Source organism: Apodemus sylvaticus, chromosome 18 (genome assembly GCF_947179515.1).
Source record: "Apodemus sylvaticus chromosome 18, mApoSyl1.1, whole genome shotgun sequence".
Lineage (NCBI taxonomy): Eukaryota > Metazoa > Chordata > Mammalia > Rodentia > Muridae > Apodemus > Apodemus sylvaticus.
Genome location: NC_067489.1, coordinates 33,140,096 through 33,159,334, shown reverse-complemented (window position 1 = coordinate 33,159,334; position 19,239 = coordinate 33,140,096). Strand labels below are relative to the sequence as shown.

At 44.7% G+C, this 19,239-nt stretch overlaps 1 protein-coding gene across 1 annotated transcript in view; it reads right to left on the bottom strand.

Annotated features, from left to right (window-relative positions):
• Positions 1 to 18,400, bottom strand: part of LOC127668913 (prolow-density lipoprotein receptor-related protein 1-like) — a 50,210-nt gene extending 31,810 nt beyond the window's left edge. Inside the window, exons 1-12 of the mRNA XM_052162791.1 lie at positions 18,322 to 18,400; positions 14,917 to 15,030; positions 12,403 to 12,522; positions 11,603 to 11,842; positions 10,416 to 10,529; positions 8,392 to 8,511; positions 6,039 to 6,164; positions 5,286 to 5,489; positions 4,094 to 4,262; positions 3,612 to 3,780; positions 2,635 to 2,860; positions 992 to 1,117 (exon numbers count right to left, since the gene is read on the bottom strand). Of these exons, the coding sequence (XP_052018751.1) occupies positions 992 to 1,117; positions 2,635 to 2,860; positions 3,612 to 3,780; positions 4,094 to 4,262; positions 5,286 to 5,489; positions 6,039 to 6,164; positions 8,392 to 8,511; positions 10,416 to 10,529; positions 11,603 to 11,842; positions 12,403 to 12,522; positions 14,917 to 15,030; positions 18,322 to 18,400 (1,807 nt within the window). The remainder of the gene's footprint in view (positions 1 to 991; positions 1,118 to 2,634; positions 2,861 to 3,611; positions 3,781 to 4,093; positions 4,263 to 5,285; positions 5,490 to 6,038; positions 6,165 to 8,391; positions 8,512 to 10,415; positions 10,530 to 11,602; positions 11,843 to 12,402; positions 12,523 to 14,916; positions 15,031 to 18,321) is intronic.
• Positions 18,401 to 19,239: the final 839 nt, after the last annotated feature.

The following is a 19,239-nucleotide window of genomic DNA, read 5'->3' as shown; positions in this document are numbered from 1 at the left end:
GTTAGTAAAATGACTTAGCAGGTAAAAGTGGCATGTAAGTCTGAGACCCTAAGTTCTATCTCTGGAAGAAGAAAGGTAGCTGGACAGAACCAACTCCAAAAAGTTGTCCTCTGATGAACGTCTGCACACAGTGGCACATGTGTTCCTTGTCACAACTATAATAAATGAAACTGAAAATTAAAAGAGAAGAAAGCCGGGAGATGTGGTACACACTGGTGATCACGGCACCTGAGAAGCCAAGGCACAAAGATTGTGAGTTTGGGGCCAACATGGGTCACATAGTAAATCAAAGCCAGCCCAGACTGTGTGCCAAGACCTGTTTCAAAAAGTCAAGTGTGTGTGAGTGTATGTGTGTGTGTGTGTGTGTGTGTATGATTCTATCACATGCTAGAACATAGAGATATAACATTAAAGATATTATTCTAAATGAAATACAACAGAGTCATAGAACTCACAATTTCACCAAATATGGTAGGTAGAATAGGCAAGTCACGCACGGATAGACAGTAGAATGATGGTTGACAGGAACTACAGGCAAAGAGAGTAGTATTTGTGCCTAAGATGTAAAGAGCATCATTTGGGAAGATGAAGAAGTTCTAGAGATGCTCTTGGTGACAGTTGCACAAAAACACGAATGTTCTCAGGTCACAATACAATTAAAAATGGCTAAATATTAAGTTTTTGTTAGGTCACTTTAGCACTATTTATTATAAAACTAAATCAAGGGGACTGGCAGCTGACTCCAGCCCCTGGGAGGCAGAGATAAGAAGAACTCTGTGATTTCGAGGCCAGCCTAGTCTATATAATGAGTTCCTTGCCATCCAGAGCTACCCAACAATCAAACAAAAATAGAATGAAGGTGTATTGACAACAAACTGGTCATCAAAGGAGATCGTTGGAACAGAAAGTGATTGATTCAGAAGAATCTGCCTTACTTCCAAGCTAACCTGGAGCAAACCTAAGACTGTCCCCATTTCAGAAGAGCACTTACCACTGCATGTACCAGAAGGTAAAAGAAACAGTCCCTCTGGACAGACACACTTGTACCCCTTGGGATGGATGGGGGACAGGAGGCACAGGTGACTGCAAGAACCTGGAACACATGCCGAGTGTCTGCCTGTTTAAACAGAAACAGTAAACATAGTTTTAGGTTCCCTGTCCGAATCCATTCAAAACTCAGAACTGAAGAAGAAATCAGATGGTTTGCCTTCAGAGGAATCCAAATCTACTTGTCACCTTCTTGTGGCTGTGCTGACTGGCTGTCAGACAAGGGTCTGTCTTATGCTAGGGTCAGCAAACTTGAATCAACTGCACCTTCTCCCTTGAAGTTAATGCAAAATGAGGATCCCATTGGTTTGCTAGGAGATTCCCTTTAAGAAGAACAACAATATCAGCCAACCAGATCCCCCAGAGCTCTCAGGGACTAAACCACCAAGCAAAGAGTACACATGAAGGGACCCATGGCACCAGCTGCATATGTAGCAGAGGATGTCCTTATCTGGCATCATTGAGAGGGGAGGCCCTTGGTCCTGTGGAGGCTTGATACACTACCGTAGGTGAATGCTAGGGTGGTGAGTCAGGAGTGGGTGGGTGGTAGGGTAAGGAAGCACCCTCATAGAAGTAGGGTGAGGGTGAGGGTGAAGGGGATTGTGGAGGGAAAACCAGAAAGGGGGACAATATTCGAAATGTAAATAAACAAAACAACCAATAAAAAGATAAAAAATAAATGAATGAATATATAAATTTAAAAAAAGAAGGGTCTCTATTCTCCACCATGATTAGTTTCTAAGATACACTGGTGGTGATTCAGGACTTTGTTTCCTGCACTTGGGACCCAGAGATGGAAGAATCTGTGTGAGTTTGAGGCCAGCAAGTTCTAGGACTACATAGAGAGACCCTAGCTCAAAAACCTAAACAAACAAACAAACAAACAAACAAACAAATAAGACACATTAAACAGAAGCATCCAAGTTGAACCTGATGTACAGTTGGTGTTAACAAATACTTTTAATTCTGCCCTTCTGATTTCCATCTAGAAGTGGGTACCAAACTTTGTTCCATTTTCACACAATAGCCCATATGTCAGTGAAGACAAACTGAACCGACTGGGGACAGCTTGTGTTCTTCTTCTTAATTAATTTTTAAAGTTCACATGTTTTATTACTTTTTTGTGTATGTGTTTTGTCTGGATGTATGTATGCAAACCAAGTACCCAAAGCACTGCCTGGTGCTCCCCCAAAGCCAGAAGAGGGCATTGGATCCCCTGGGAGCAGAATGACAGACAATTGTGAGCCACAGATCAGGTGATGAGGATTGAACCTGGCTTCTCTGGAAGAGCAGCTAGTGCTCTTAGCCCTGAGCCAATGCTCCAGCCTGGAGCTTATATTTAGGGTCAATACTCCAGACCCTAAAACTCCAGCTGATGGTTTAGCCAGGCACAGGGCACAGGCCTTGGAATGAGCTTCTCTGTGATGTTTTTGATCTGCTCAGCTTAGTCAGAAATCCTATGCGAGACTGGATGGAACAGTGACTAGAACACATCCCTGATTCAAAACATCAAGTTTCAGTCACAGGCTGAGGTCACACCTTGGGCGGTTTCTATCTCCGCAATTGAGAAGCAAGGAGCTCACTTACTTTTGGGTTGCTGGGTCTTGTGGAGGACTGAGAAAGCAGAGAGGGAGACCTGGAGCAGCACCTCTCTCTCCTTTGGGCTGCTGGGTGAGGTACGAATCAGTTGAGTTTGATTTGCCCAGAAGAAAGCATTTTCAAATACAGCCAAACCAACAGGGTCTTCGTCTTCGAAAAATACCCGAGGGAAGGTATGCCTCCCGCTGCCATCCACGTTCAGTGTCTCTATGGACTGAAGAATTAGAGTCTCGTGAGACAGAGGTAGGCAAGTGCGACTGATGTTACGGTCATTCATCTAAGATTGTAGAGGCATCTGTTAAAGTCAGCACACTGAGTTGTCCTTCTTCAGATTTTGGCTACCATAGCGTCTGCTCTACATCCAGGCATGGTACCAATGCTGCTCGAGCAGTGAGTTCTCATCTCTAAGAATTATTCCCTCACAAGAGCATCCTGATCAGCTTAAATCACAGTGTAGGAAATGAGAGACTCGCGAATGTGTCTCATCCGGCTATGAGCTTCTGCTTTTAGTCACTATGTCATAGTGACCTTTTAGTTTGTCATTTCCCATATTGGGGGATTATAAACTGCATCATTAGGCCTTGGGAATCTGAGTACAGAACTCTAAAGTGTCATGGACATTTCCAGAAATCTTTAAAAAAAAACATCTTGTATCATGGGCACAACATAAATCATGGCCTTTTTTTTTTTTTTTTTTTTTTTTTTTTTTTTTTTTTGCAAAATTTTAGCACTGTTGGACTATAGAGTCTGTTAAAGCAACAGCAATAGCAGCACACCAAGTCTCCCAAGCTGTCGACACAGTCTGCTCTACTCAAAGATGCTGTGCAATTAAACCTGGATCTTCTTGTTTGGCTCCACAAGTTACTTCATGGAGTTAATGCTAGATATAAGAGAAGGCATAACTGTGGACCCATTCCAAGCTCCTGGCAACAGAGCTCCCATTCCTCTGGGCATAGCAACAGTACCTCTTTATAGCCACTGATCCAGTAGAGTCTCCCAGTCATGTGATCAAGTGTCAGTCCTAGGGGCTCCTCTGTGGTCACGACCGCTAGCATCTTCCTGTCTGAGCCATCCATTCCTGCAGTTTCAATAGTCTTTACCCCATTCTCACCTCGATCTACCCAATACAGATACCTGCAAGCAGCAGAAGTACACGGTTCTTTAAAAATGGCCTCAATTGTGCACACACATTATTCACAACAACTCCCTTCGTGTTCTCCTATGAGCTTTGTCCCTGTGCTGCTACCCAAAGCCCGAGAGCTCAGCTCCTGTATTTATCAAGCACGGAAAGATTTGGCTTCGTGAAATCCAATCTAGGATGTCCAAATATGGATTTCTGTGGAGCAAAGGAAATCTAAAGGCCAGTTTGCTCTCTTCTTAGTATCTAAAATGCCAAGGGATTTTTTTTTTTTTGCATACATCCCAAGAGAATCACTACACTACGTACCTTTTTGCAGGAAACACCACTAGCTCCTCAGGCACAAGATCCTTCTCCAAGATTTTGACATAGCCTCTGCCATCACTTAAGCCAGCACAGATGACTCTTGCAGAGCTGCTAGCCCAGTACAGCTGTCCCGTGACCCAGTCCAGAGAAATACTGCTCACAGGTGGAAGTTCTGCTGACACAGGAGACAGAGTTACACTGCAGGTAGAAATGATACTTGACAAGACTGTCGGACACCTGATTTGGATCTATGCCATGAGGCATATAGGACCCAAGGAATAATGGCTAGAGTTAGTCCATAGAGTCTCCAACATGGAGGGATACATGGGAATGAGGAGAAGCACAACCAAAGAAAATGAGAGTGTGTGACCTCAGCTCAGACGCTGGTCACCACAGATGTCTCTGGAAGTCGTGATGAGCTCTGTCTTGTCACTATGCCTACTGGGCCATGTCTCTTTTTACTGTGCTGTCTGGTTAATCCTTGCCCTCACCTAGTGAAACAAATTTTGGTTAGTGCCATCATCTTAGAGAGGTAGATCAAAGGACTGAGGACACAAGTTCAAACATCTAGTGATGGAGAATGCTCTCTGTGGCTTAAAGCTACATCCTAAGATTTGTATTCTTCTTAAAAAGTGCTTTTGTATAACAAACAATGTTCTGTGATGTTCTAACTGAACCAGCCTACCATACACATGTATCATATCAGGATTTCATATACTCTGATTCTTATAACAGGAAGTCATAAAATCTTGCCCATATAGATATACATAGATACAGATATAGATATGTAGATATAGATTAGATATAGATACAGAAACCTCTCAGAGTATGCTGAAGTAATCTTATAGATTGAATGTGGGGTGTATCACAAAACAGCCAATAGGTTAAAAGCTTGGTCTCCACTCTGGCACTGTTATTGCTGGGTAGTAAAAATTAAGTGAGGGGCCTTGTGGGATGTTTTAAGGTTGTTGGGGGGTATCCCCTTGAAGGGAATTGAAGGATGGCAGTCTTGTCCTCTCTCCATGGAGTAAGAAGCACCCCCCCTCCACTTCCACCATGATATGCTGCTGGTTGACCTCCCAGAAATTTGAAGCTCCAAATACTTTTCTCTTGTTTAAGGTTGGTAATCTCAGGAATTTTGTATCAGTAACATAAGAAGTATTAAAAAGTTGAATCTTAATACTCAAAAACAAACCTGGGTAGAGTGGAACAGAGTTTGGTTTCCCAAAGACAAACACATTCAAGACTTTATCCACCCAGAAGTACACGTTTCTGCTCAGGTCATAAGCCACAGAACTGGGCCTCGACTTCACAGAGATCAGCATCTCATGGATCCCTGTTCTTCGGTCCAGGATTCTGAGCTCTTTATCTGTTGCTATGAGAATCTTAACATCATCATCTGCAGTGGAAGGAAAAGAGTAGCTTATTACGCTGACACTTTCTTGTGTGCCTTTCACTTTAACTGAAGATGCTGTTCCTTCTTCTACACGCAAGTCTGCTTATCCCTAAGGCATAGGCAAAGCACACTCTGAAGAGATCTACTGGGCCATCTTAGTCATCCCGCCACCCCAGGTTACAGCACGTGAACGCTCATCTTTGGGACACCATTACCTCATTTGATTTCAGCCTCTGCAGCTCTCATCCAGACAGAACTCTAATCTGTACTTGTCACATAGCACCCACATGTGAGTGTGGCCAAGAAGCACAGGCCAAGCTAAATCTCTATTGGTTGACTCTCTTGAGCACCCGTTTCTACAGCCTACAAAGGAACTATGTTATTTTAAAGACCTCAATGCAACTGGCACTCTGGTTAGGTAATGCCTGTCACAATAGCATCTTCTTTGGAAAGAAAAGAATCATTGTGTCTAGTACTGCCTGTGTCACTTTTCTCTATAATTACTATTAAGAATAGAGCAGAAGCTGTGCTTGCTTTGCCTGTAAAACTCACCTGTAACTCGACAGTCTGTGCCATTGTAGAGCTGGTGACCTTGAATACAGCCACAGGAATAAGAGCCTGGTGTGTTATGACATAGTTGGCCACAAGGACCGTATGCCAGAGAGCACTCATCTACATCTGATGACAGAGAGGCGGAAGTCAGAGATGACTCAGGAATTATAGCTCCAGTATTTTAGTGCATAAAAGTTACTGAGTCACCATGGAGTTCCCATTCTCATGAATGGGAAGGGACTTCAGTATAGCAAGCCCTGCTGTTTGGGTGGCATAAATTACAATCTGTGTTAATCTAGCAATATCCTTGGGCTATACCATTTGCTAGTCACACCAAAGTCTATTTTAGAATGACAAATGTTAGGGCCTAGAAAACAATGATTCAAACTACAGCAGTGCTAGTGTTTGAATTGTATTGAATTATAATCACACACACACATACACACACAAAGACAGAAACAACTCAAATTCATCATTAATAACTAAATACGTAAAATGTGGTACAAACATAGTAGAATTCTATTCAGCCTTTAGTAAAAAAGGAAGACTGACAGATGAACTCTAGAGGCATGTGGCACACAAAAGAACAATGTTAGTTCACTATTTGTGCCACAGAACACTTCATCTAAATGGATGGAAAAGGTCATGTTTACAGCTCTAACAGAAGTACAGCTTCTTTACAAAGCCTGTAGTTACAAACTAAGCCTGGTGACACTTACCTATTAACCTACTACTGGGGGGATGGAAAACAGGAAAACGAGGAGATGGAGTACTTCCTCAACTACATAGTAAAATCATTTCTACCCTGCACCACATGAGACTGTGTACAAACAAACAAAAACAGCAACAGAAATTAAATAGGACTCTCTACTAGATAAATGCCAAAGCTATGAGAGATTTATTGATTTATGGAAAATGTTTTTCTTCTTGAACCACACAGACCTAGAGTATAACAGTACTCTTCTATCCCAGGAGACTAATCAACATATGGCTACTGTCAAGCTTTTAGCCCTGCCATGGGTCAGAGACCAAAAACTGTGCTACATCCCTACCTGGACGCTTCTGAGAGTCATGACCAGCTTCTAATGAAGCCTTACTAAATTTAATAATGTAAAGTCTTATTTTAATTTAAACAATAAAATGACTTAAATTTAATTACTTAAATGTATTAAAATGTAATTATACATTATGAGCTTCAAACTAGATTCATCAGAGTTATTGATGAAGTCTTAATAGAAAATCCATTGTAGAACACAATTTTAAAGTTCCTGCATAGCCTTCCCAGTTGGGTAGGCCCACAGGTCCATCAGAAGACAGTACTGAGCGCACAGATGAGGCTCAGAGCAGAGCTGAACCTGTCCTTTGAGTGAAGACATTATTCTTGTATTGCATTTTAATCACACTATATTGTTATAGATAAGTGCTATGGGTTACCAGCCCTATGATTTGCACTTTATTAATTATAATAAAGATGTGGATATTTTAGCCCTAATATTTCCATAATCCCATTTTACAAAAGAGAGAAATGAGACTTGAGGGTCGACTAGCCAGGAGAAGACCAGCTAAAAGGATCAAGCAAAGGCAAACGTGTTATGGGCTATAAGTTCAGAATCTGTCCAGACCTGGGTGCAGAGTCCTAGGCAGAGGCTGTGAAGTGACAAAGGTATTTGTTCAAGGACAGAGCCCAAAATCTCCACAATATGCACAATTTAGTACTTTTTCTTTGGCCAATAATTGACTTGCAAGTCTCACGAGCTAGGATAACAACTAGAGTCAACAGGGAATGGGAATTGCGATGCTGGTGGAAATTCATGTTCTTCAGGCTTCCACTTCTGAAACAGAGCCACATGGCTGAAAACAGTGGTTCAAACAGCAGGCCTGCTGGAAGTGTTCACAATCACAAAAACAGCGGACGCAACCCAAATGCACCATTAACAGCTAAGTAGATAAGACGAGGTATGAACGTAAAATAGAATTCTATTCAGCCTTCAGTAGGAAAGGAAGACTGTCTCTTGAACCCTAATGACACGTAACACACACGAGGACAAATGTGGTGTGACTCCACTCATGTGGCGGTGCTACATAGAATATACAAATCCACAAAGACAGAAAGCCAGGAGAGGTTACTAGAGGCTAAGGGGGTGAACTTTATGGGGTTATTGTCAAGTAGATAGAGAATTCCTGTTTGGAATGATGAAAAAAGCTACATATGCATGGTGGTGATAGTTGCACATTACAAACCTAAGCCCCAATTAACAGGAAACTTAACAAGGCTAAGATGCTAAAGATTCATGTTGTGTATCTTACGCCACAATAAGAATGTTTCTAAAAGACAAGCCAGGTGATTTCTGACCTCCACAGCTCCATCCATCAGGCTGTAACTGCCACCCTGGTGTGCAGGAACATTGGACACCCCAGTGGGTATCGCTGCATGGGCCCTCACAGCCCCCATTCAGCAGGGAGCAGTTTTTACCTGTAGGGACGAGATAGCTGTCAAAGCGACTGTACTCAGTGGCGATTAATGCCTTACAAGATATGTTGTATCATGTACCTCCTATAGTGGACTAGGAACAGATGGCTCCTGAGAGACACCCTTTGGCCCTTGCCACTGGCCTTAGAGTGTAAAGCTAGGGGAAGACTGTGGCGATGGAAAGATTTAAGCCAGGGAGATTGGCAGAGGCTTTTCTTTCCAAGCAAATATGTGGGCGATTTCAAGTGCAGGTCTAGTTATTTTCCTTCTACAAAGAGGCCAAGGCCTTCTTATGTGTTTCCTGTGGGGCTATATGGATGAGGACATTTGGTCCTGCATTTTGTATTTATGAATACAATCTTTCAGGCACAAACCCTACATTTGGCCTTGTCATTAGTGCATTTAATAGCCTTCACTTGAGCTCCTGTAGTACAAAGTGTTTTCAGAAGCCTTTCAGGGAGTCTCAGGCAAGGGGGACAGGAGACAGATGACCAAATGACTTGAGGTCATTTGAGGTGATGACACCCACTGTCCCTTCTCCAGCAGACCCAACAGTGACTCTTCTAGAGAAAATCAGAAGGTTAAAAAGACAGGGTTACAGCTGGGTGATGGTGCACACACCTTTACTCCCAGCACGTGGACAGCAGAGCCAGGCAGATCTCTGAGTTCGAGGCCAGCCTGGTCTACAGAGCAAGTTCCAGGACAGCCAGGGCTACACAGAGAAACCCTGTCTTAGAGAGAGAGAGAGAGAGAGAGAGAGAGAGAGAGAGAGAGAGAGAGAGAGAGAGAGAGAGAGAGAGAGAGAGAGAGAGAGAGAGACTTTTCAGCAACCCCTCCTCCTCACCAGAAAACATGCTGAGGTCTTTCTCAATTAAATCTGCGGAGAATTCTATTTTTTTCCCTTAAACAAATTGATTCATTCCTCCCCCAGACATTTGCCAAATGGTTTCTATTGCTTTAATTGATTTTGTAGTTTTCTTGTACTGATCTGCAAAGTCAAGTTGGGTCATAGAAAACCCAGGCTGAAGGTTGAACAAAAGCAGCTGTGTGCACCAGTCAAGGCGCTCTATAGAGGCCTCTAGGCTGGTAAAGTCTCAGTGCATTGTTACAGATGGTTGAGCCTTGTGTAAGGGTCCGGTTCTTGTTGAGATCTGTTACGTGGCCACTACCAATATTAGATGATGCACTACTGGCTTTGTTCCAGAATTCATAAGCAGTACTATATATAGGTTTTTAGCTAACTAATCTCCTTAAAGCTACAAACTAAGAATTACCCTTGATGTTTTGCAAGCTAGGAGAGTTTGCTCAGTTACGATACCAAAGCCAAGAGCTTTAATGTAATAAGCAAAAATGCAATATACTTAAATATAAGGAAAAAAGATAACTTCCTGCATGCGTGCGTGAGTGTGTGTGTGTGTGTGTTTGTGTGTGTGTGTGTTTGTGTGTGTGTGCGTGCGTGCGTGCGTGTGTTTCTTTTCTAGAATTCTCTCAAGGAGTTGGCCCTGATGATAACTGTCAGGGTTGAAATCTGAAATGTCAACTACAGATTCTCGTGTTTGAACACGTGCTCCCCAGATAATGGTGCTATATTAGGAAGCGTGGGACCTTTGGGATATGGGAACCAGCAAGCAAAAGTGGGTCACTGGGGGCAGATCTTGAGTTTCAGCCTCAGCCCCACTCTGCAGAGATGAGAAAAGCAGCCACCACACACCCCTCCTGCCTTGGACAGCAGACCTCAGCCATGGCCTGTGAATGCCTACCAAAATAAATCCCTGTTTCCTTAATTACTTCTGCCAGATACTTTGTCACAGCCAAGCAAAAAGTAATTAAGACGGTGACTAAAGCATTAGGCTCTGTCATCTCGTCTCCTCGGCCTCCCGCCTGAAGCTGAGGAAGCAGCTTCTTACCGCACGTCCTGGGTTCATCAGCACCATCTGTACAGTCAGCTCTCCCATCGCACATCAGAGACTCTGGGATGCATTTCCCACCATCACAGCTCACAGCGCCTTCTGGACAGGAGGCTGTGGAAGAAGTCGATCATTCTTTTTCGTTACTACTTATACGGGAGGAGCATAGAAAGAGACAACAACTCTTTCAGTAGGTTACATGGCAGTATTTCCATAGCCTTTAGCAATTCAAGGTTAGAGAGTAAAGCTTATCACTTTGAACTTTTCTTCTTCTTCTTCTTCTTCTTCTTCTTCTTCTTCTTCTTCTTCTTCTTCTTCTTCTTCTTCTTCTTCTTCTTCTTCTTCTCCTTTTTCTCCTTCTTCTCCTTCTTCTCCTTCTCCTCCTTCTCCCCCTCTTCTTCCTCCTCCTCCTCTTTGTCCTCCACTTCCTCCTCCTCCTCTTCCTCCTCTTCCTCCTCCTCCTCCTCCTCCTCCTCCTCCTCCTCCTCCTCCTCCTCCTCCTTGTTCTTCAGGGAATCAGGGCTTTAGACTCAACCACAAAAATAACAAGACATCTGGGCACTTGATTGAAACTGTGCTAAACTTGACTGATCTGGCTTTAAATAGTTGGAATTAAAATGGTGTTAGAGCCAGCCGCTTGACCCAAAATGAGCATTCCTTTAAGAAGTACTTAATTTACAGATGTTTGAAGCTGAGTGTGCTACAGTGTGCAGCCTTAGCTCCAGGAAATACTGAGCAGGATTCTGGTTCACCAACAAACCAGAGGCACCTGGGGCTTTAGACAAACCTGTCCTGGGTCTGGGGGGTTGTCTAAAAGAGGATTATGGTGCTCCCCACACTTAGGGGTTGTTTTTTTCCTTTTTAGTGGGATCTTTCCCCCATCACTATGTGAGGACAGGAGTTGTCTCTTGTTATGTTTCCTTCATAGACGTCAGCTCAGGCTGTCTATGGATTGCTCTTCATCTATGGGAACATTCTAGGCAACGCTCATTCAGCATATAACAAGAGGTGTTTTTTTTTTATCTCAGCAGCTCTGCAATTCCATGGATACATTGCCTATTGCTAGGGAGTATCAACTTCTTAGAGAAAGGATGGCAGCCTCTGCCTGGGGGTTAAATGTGGACTATATAAAGCAGCCCGTGTCCTACACCCTGCCCTTGAAACATCAGTTGGGAAGCCAAGCTTACCACAGTCCTGCTCGTCCGAGGCATCGCCACAGTGATCGACGCCATCACACCTCCAGCTGTCCATGATGCATGCCCTGTTTCGGCACTGCCACTGCCCAGCCAAGCAACGGGTGTGGGGACAGTGTGCGTTTATGGACCCGTCTTCACAGTTCTGATGGGCATCGCAAGTTTCCCCGACATCCAGACACTGAGCCTTTCCTGGACAGTGGATTTTGTAGTCCGGACATGCCGTCAAGCTCTCTGAAAGGCAGGGATGATGTGGACAGAGAACTGCTGGATTATGATGGAGATGCATATCTAAGTGAGTGCTATGGCTATGGTGGACTCCGTCTACAGAACCGCTAAGAGATGCTAGTTAGACGTCATTAGTCACACGGGTGTGGCTTTTGGCGAGGAAGTTTTTCTCCAAGGAAGTTTTAAAAGAGTCGACAAGGTTAATAATTTTGAAAACACAAAGAAATAGTTCCAAGAGTCTCCTATAAGACCAAAGACAATGTAGCCTCTGGCTTAGCACACACAACCTCAGGCTATTTTACGGCTTACTTTCAGTTAGCATTGCTGATGCTGATACAAGCTTTGAGTGAGCAGAGAGATGACAGACTGTTGAAAATAAGTTTTACAAGGCTGATGAAATGGCCCAGTCAGTAATGGCCCCTGTCGCTAAGCCTGCTGACCTGAGTTCAACCCCTGGGAACCCAAGTTGTCCTCTGACCTCTCCACACACATGATGGTGCATAGGGCACACACACGCATCCACACATAAGTAAATAGATGCAATTTTAAAAGCAAGCTGTACCTACCACAGTTAACCTCGTCAGAGCCATCTAAGCAGTCGCTGGCACCGTCGCAGAGCCAGCTAGCAGGAATACACTTCCCAGTGCCACACTGCCAGGCTTCTGGGTGTCCACGACATGTTTGCTCTGCAGATCAGAGTGGGATTCAGTAACAGACATGGAGGAAGGTGCCCATCAGTTGGCTGGATTTTGTGCCATACGTTTTAAATAGCAAAACAATAATTACTTCTCAGTTCGACACTGATCACAACCCTCAACTTGCTGGTCCCTTCCACACTCCCAGCTATGACTTGTAGCATTCCTTCCTTCTCCCATCACTGGGACAAAACATTTGACAGAAGCAACTTGACAGAAGAAGAAGGTCTTTGGGTTCTTGGTCTAATAAGGGATACAGTCTATCAAGGCAGAGAAGGCATGGCAGCCAGAGTGTGAGTGGCTTGTCACTGCAGTCACGGCCCTCGGTAAGGGACCAGAGGGAGGTACATGTGCACACTAGGTTCATTTTCTCCTTTTCCACTTTGTTTATTCAGTCTAGGGTGTCAGTACATGGGAAGGTGCCACTACATTCAGGGTGAATGCACCTGAATTCTCAGGTGTACACTCTCTCTTCTTCTGTTAAACTATGGAAGCACCATTGCAGACATACTTAGAAATGTGCCTGTTAGATGACTCTAGATCCAGTCTAGTTGAGAGCTAACATCTGCCTTCACAAGGACCAGTGACCCAATATCCTTCACCGCTTACTCTTCCTACCATCTCTTAGAACACTGTTATCTAGCAAAAGTTTTGACAGAAAAAATACTTTGTACATGTTCTGTCTAAGTTAATAGCTGGTCGTACATGGCTAATGAACACATGAAAGGTAGGTTTTGCAAGACAGACTTGAGGTTTATTTACGTTTAGCCATTCAGAGAGATTTTGACCCCTATAGGTGGCTGGAGGCCAGGGTGATCCACCTCTTCAAATTCCTTTGATATTTGAAACTATATGCAGATCTAAGACAACCTGAGAACTAGTAAACATTGCTTCAAATTATTCCACTTAAGTAAGGAGACTTGGAGATCTAGCACAGCACATATGACGGCCACACATCGCAGCAAGCATGAAAGTGTCTTCCACCCTGTGAAAGTTCACAGGCTTCTGTATGTTCATTTGCTTCTTTGCTTTTTGCTAATTATTTGATTCTGGGGGATTTAACCTGAAGCCTTACACATGTTAAGCAGACCCTCGACCCTGTCGCTGCACCTTGAGTCCTGAGGGTATTTGGAATTTCATGTGAAGTTAGAGACAGCAAGTGACCATCAGGAAGAAGCATGTGGAAAAGAAAGAAGGGCATAATCACCAATACATTGTGATTTGCCTCTGTTCATGAGGACTTTATTTTCTGTCTTATATTCATGACCCCTTAAGAAGCCTTCTGCCTGTGCTGGCATGCAGATGACCTACCCGCGACTTTGAATAGTCTAAGCACTGAGAACTGGAGCTTCACAGCAACAAAATATTTCCTAAGTAGTTAACTTGGCTTCTAACTCTTTTTTTATTTGTTTGATTTGCATACAAAAAAAGCCTTTTGAGTACTGTGGCCTGTCAGGCTTCCCTGAAGGCCTCTGGATTGGTCTAGTTAAACTAATATGGATACCAAGGTTTAAGCTTCAATCTAAGATGCAAACTTTACTTTTACAGTGGTGCCACTAATACTTGAAGATTTGTGGATTAGTCTTTAAGAGCCTGTGGCCATTCTTCATGTTTGAATTTCTCCTCGGGACATACACACACACACACACACACACACACACACACAAACACACTAAGGCAAAAGATCTTAACCTGTGGGTTGCAGCCCCTTTGGGGATCCAACTACCCTTCCACAGTGGTTGTCTAAGACCATTGGAAAACATATGCATTCACATTATGACTCCTAACAGCAGCAACAGTACAGTTATGAAGTAGCAATGAAAATAATTTTGTGGTTCAGGGTCACCGCAACATAAAGAACTGTATTAAAGGTAACACAGTTAGGAAGTTTGAGAGTTACTACATTAATGTACCAAGAGGATGGGACCCAAAGTTAAGTAATTCTAATTGGTTTTTTTTTTTTTGCTGCATCTTAGATCAGCCTAGCGTCTTGCACATGCTACATGCTAGCTCCTCCCCCTTTTTGCATTTTTGAGACAAGGTCCTGATAATTTTTCCAGGCTGGTTTTGAACTCAGGCTATAGCCTAAGCTGGCCTTGGACTTGTGATCCTCCTGTCTCAGCCTCCCAAGGAGTTTGTGTTTCAAATATACTCCACACACACACACAACCTGTAGGTAATTTTATGTGATATTTTCAGAGAACCTGTCTTTTGGCTGAGACTCACCCATTGCACAAATTCAGGTATGGAATGTCCCCACTGTGATATCATGTTTGTATGAAAGCATTTTGGACTTTAGAACATTTCAGACTTTCAGATTAAAAATGTTCAACCTGAACATGGAAACCAGGGCTGGGGCCCGAGAGCATCTTGCTAAGTGCTTACCACAGTGCTCATCACTCCCATCTGGGCACTCTTGCTCCCCATTGCAGAGCCAGGCCACAGGGATGCACTTCTCACCACAAGCCACTTGCAGGGTCCTGTTACACTCTAGTTCACCTGCAGTGTGACAACCAAGAAGCAATGTCAAGACAGTTTCTGGCTTCCACAGCACGAGAAAAGTCTTCATCGTGATAAGAGGCCAAGAGTCTTTCCTTTTGGAAGACTCGATCCCCCTCAACTCACTTGGGATCACCAGGGAATTCCTTGTACTATGTGCCTGTTCTGTTAATTGAGGGAGACTCAAGGTTGTGCAGCAACAGACATGTGTGTGGTGCTTCCTGCTCTAGCTTGGTCAGGAAGCCAAAGAGTGTGAGCACTTAAAGGTTTGAGGTTTAGGCCGTAAGTACTTTCATTTCATCTTAGACATGTATACAGACCAGTGTTTAATGGGAGTCGTAGGCTCAAAGATGACATCCTTTTTAAGAGTGTTTCTCTAACAGCTACACTATAAATATTCGGAAGCTTTCAGCCCCTTGAAAAACATCGAATTTGTATTGTTCTATTCCAGCCAGGATCATCTATTTACTAAGCTCAGTGGTCCGTGGTTAACTAACAAAATCGAGCTAACTCATAAAGAAGAAAAGCCAATGGTTGGTAGAAAACATAAGCTATATTTATGGTCTGTACTCGTTGGCATCTCTACACTTGGTAGAAGTCTCAACAAGGTCTACCTCCAACAGCAGCTATGGGCGGCTAAGTGATTGAAACGGGCATAAAAGCTGATGAGCAGACCGTTCCACACAAGAGACTGTATCCCTGCTGTACTTTCATTCTTCTAAGACAGCATTATCAGTTTCACTGACTTTAAAACAAATTCAGCTCACACAAAGCCCTACAAATACACCCTCCACCCCTGGGGAGTACTATTTATTCATGGATTAGCGGCCACCTTTGGCATCTCCTAGCATTCCTTCTAGGCTACAACATGCAACTGGAATAAAGCTGTTGAGACCATTCCGTGTCTGGAAACGGCTACTATGGGAACGGGCTCAGCCAGCAGATCACCTGGGTTGGAACATTTTTATTGGATCACCTACAGACTGACTGGTAGGTCTCCAGCCGTCCACCTATGCAGACATGGGCTCAACCTGGACCATAGTTCTATCTAACCATCATTCCTGGTGGTTAGATAGAAGCCAGCATTCCTCAAGAACAGGAAAAAAGATTCCTGTGTGCCAAAAGGGGTCGGTCACTCTCCTTACCTCTGGCCGAAGGGACTTCCACAGCTCCATTGGCATCTTCCTGCGGCTGCACATCAAAGCTTACAGTAGCCACTAGGCTCCCTCAGTCCCTATTCACAAGAACCTGCCATAGACTCCCCTTCAGAGTCTCCCAACCCTGTCTCCCCACAGCTACTCACCCTTTTCATAACCGGCCACTCTCTATGACTCCAGCACTTACCCTTGTATCCCCTTACTCTTTTTCACTGTGACTTACTCTCTGTCTCTTTCTATTTTGCTTAACACAACTAATTTCTCCCACTCTGCTGATTCCCTAGGCCTGGAAAAGCCCAGTCTGCTAGCAATGTTCAGGCTATCATATTCTCCCTCTCCTCTCTGAAACCTTCCAGATGTTTCTGGCTGCTCACTCTAATCTCTCTCTCTCTCTCTCTCTCTCTCTCTCTCTCTCTCTCTCTCTCTCTCTCCCCACCCCCTCTCCTCTCTCTTCTCACCTCTCTCCTCTCCTCTATCTTTGCTCTCCTCTTTCTCCCTTCCTTCCCTCTCTTTTCTCTCTCTTCTCTCCCCCTCCTTCTCTCTCCCCCTCTCTCTCTCCCTCTCCCTCCCCCCTCTCTCTCTTCCCCCCCTCTCATATCTACAATAGAAATCTTAGCCAGCTTGTGGAGTGGTCACGTCAGCAGTTTCTTCACTGCGCCCTCTCGCACTCTGATAAGATGACCTCAGTTTCCTTGTCTATACAGGGAGTCTAGGCAATAAGTGATCCTACAAAAGGAGATTGAAGGCTTAAGTAGGCACATAGCTGCTTGACACAGAAGCTGCTAGATCGATGCTTATCAACCAGCAACTCCTTTGCTGCCTCTTGCAGCAGATCCTTCCAGAAGGATCTCTCAGAGCTGCAGTCAATGCTCAAAAACTCAGACCATTAGGTGAGTCACAACTGAAAATTATTTTGTCTCAGAGATTCTCTGGGAACCAAAAAAAAGCACATGAATTGTAGATATTATCTGCAGACTGGTTTACAATAATTTTAAAATATAGGTAGGTGCTTACTATAAAGGCACTTAAATACCATTTACTGCCACTTATTGATATTAAATTCATAGTAACTTTCTTATAATCATGGTGTCACGTACACTGATAAAAGTTGTCCTAAAACACATGTAAAGATACCTTTATACTAAAAGATGTGAAATAACTACATAGTTTAAAAAAGCAAACCAAACCCAACAAACAAACAAATAAACAAGTAACTTTAAATCCTGTTTAGAAGTAGTGTAGGAAGAACAGCCATGGACTAGATGTTCGTTGGGTTGGGTATATATATCCTGAAGGTCAGAGCCTTGGAAGGGCTCCTCCAAAGTGGTTGAAATTGGCTTAACCAAAAACAAAGATGCAAAGGTTAAAATGACGTCATACTTGCCTTCCTTCGCACCTGGTTGGGGTAGGACCAGGCTCACCTGTGTGATGGGATTGCTAGCAGCAAGGCGGGTCTTTCTCACATGCCGACGACGTCAGCAGCCAGCAACTTGACCCACTGACAACAGTGCATGTCTCAGCTCCCCTGGGACGCATCCTACTCCCCCTCCCCCAGATCACAACATCTTTGGATCTGTCTATGAGAGTCCCATCAACAGGTGCAGCAGGAAGTGCTCCCATCTGCTCTTTCCCAGGGACAGCTTTTAAAGAGCGGCACCTCTTCACTATACTGGGTGCCTATAACCACACACCCCTACCGTGACTGGTGGGAAACCCGAGCTAAAAAGCGAGTCCCACCAGGTCTGGACTTTGAGGGCGGAAGCATCCATCTGAGAGGTAAGATGATCTAGGCACTCAAGGGTGGAGAGCTCCCTTGGTATTTGCTGGGTGACTCCAAGAAAACCTTTGTCCTTGATCTTACCTCTCCTCCGATCCACAGTTTTGCAAAGGGTCTGGCAGTCCTGGATCATCCAGGGCTCTCTCCGCAGGATGCTCAGCCCCACCCTTCTACATCTTACTTGCCACACTGCTCAGCTGAGGACAGCACACTCAGCGAAGACGACCGAAGTTCTCCTTCTGTCCCTGCAGCGCAGCTGCTAGTACAATACTGCTACCCCACACCCCACATCCTACTCCCTGCAAACCAGAACTGCGACCCTTCCGAGGGCGCCCCCTGACCACGGGCCCCACTTACCTGCCTCTGAGCGTCCGACGCTGCCTCCCAAAAATACCAGCACTAAGGAGAAAAGGAGCAAGAGCGTCCGGCACCGCATGCCTAGCAGGGACAGACGGTGGGATCTTGCTCCCTGGGCGCCTGAGTGAGGACAGCCCAGAAGGGAGGAGCAAGAGGCGAGGGGCGCGGGATGCGCGGGCGCCAGTTCCCACGCCTCTTTCTTTGCAGGCTCCTGAATGGGAGCCCTGAGTTCTCTGGTGCAAACATTGGGCGCCCGCTCTCCCAGGTAAGACCTGCCTCTGTCCAGGAAGGTCTCCTCGCATTGTGGCTGGGGAATTTGTGCCACCGATCCCCAAGGGGACTAGAAGCAGAGCCGCTGGGTTCACCGAAAGCTGGCCCTTAAGGACACAGAAAGGGTTAGTCAGTCACACTTAAGCCGCACAGGAGTCACCTGGAAAACTAGGCAGACATTCTGTCTGTAAAGAACTGGGACATGCCTGTCACTCAGGTGATGCAGTGTGCCTGCTGCTCTGACCTAACTTTGCAAAGCTTAGACTTCTCTGTGTCTCACTGTCTCTGCTGCCACTGTCTCCCCCACCCCACCCCCACCTCGTTCCTCTCCACTCCAGCCCCCACCCCAGAGTTTGTGGTGAATCCCGCCCCGCCTCTATTCCTGCCCTCTCCCAGCCCTTCTCCCTGGATACAAAGGCAGAATTAATCCTTTCAATGACTCAGGGTCAGTGATGGTGATGAAGGTTCTGGGGACCATTTTTTTTTTCATTGCTAAATCCGGAAAGGACACTCCTGGTTCAGTCCATATGACTAACTGGGCGAGGCGAATTTGAGCAGACTTAGGCATAAACCCAAGAGAGATGGAAGGACTTAGCTGGTGGTCATCTTATGCCCCCTACACTGCTGTTTAGAAAAGAGTAGAAGCAG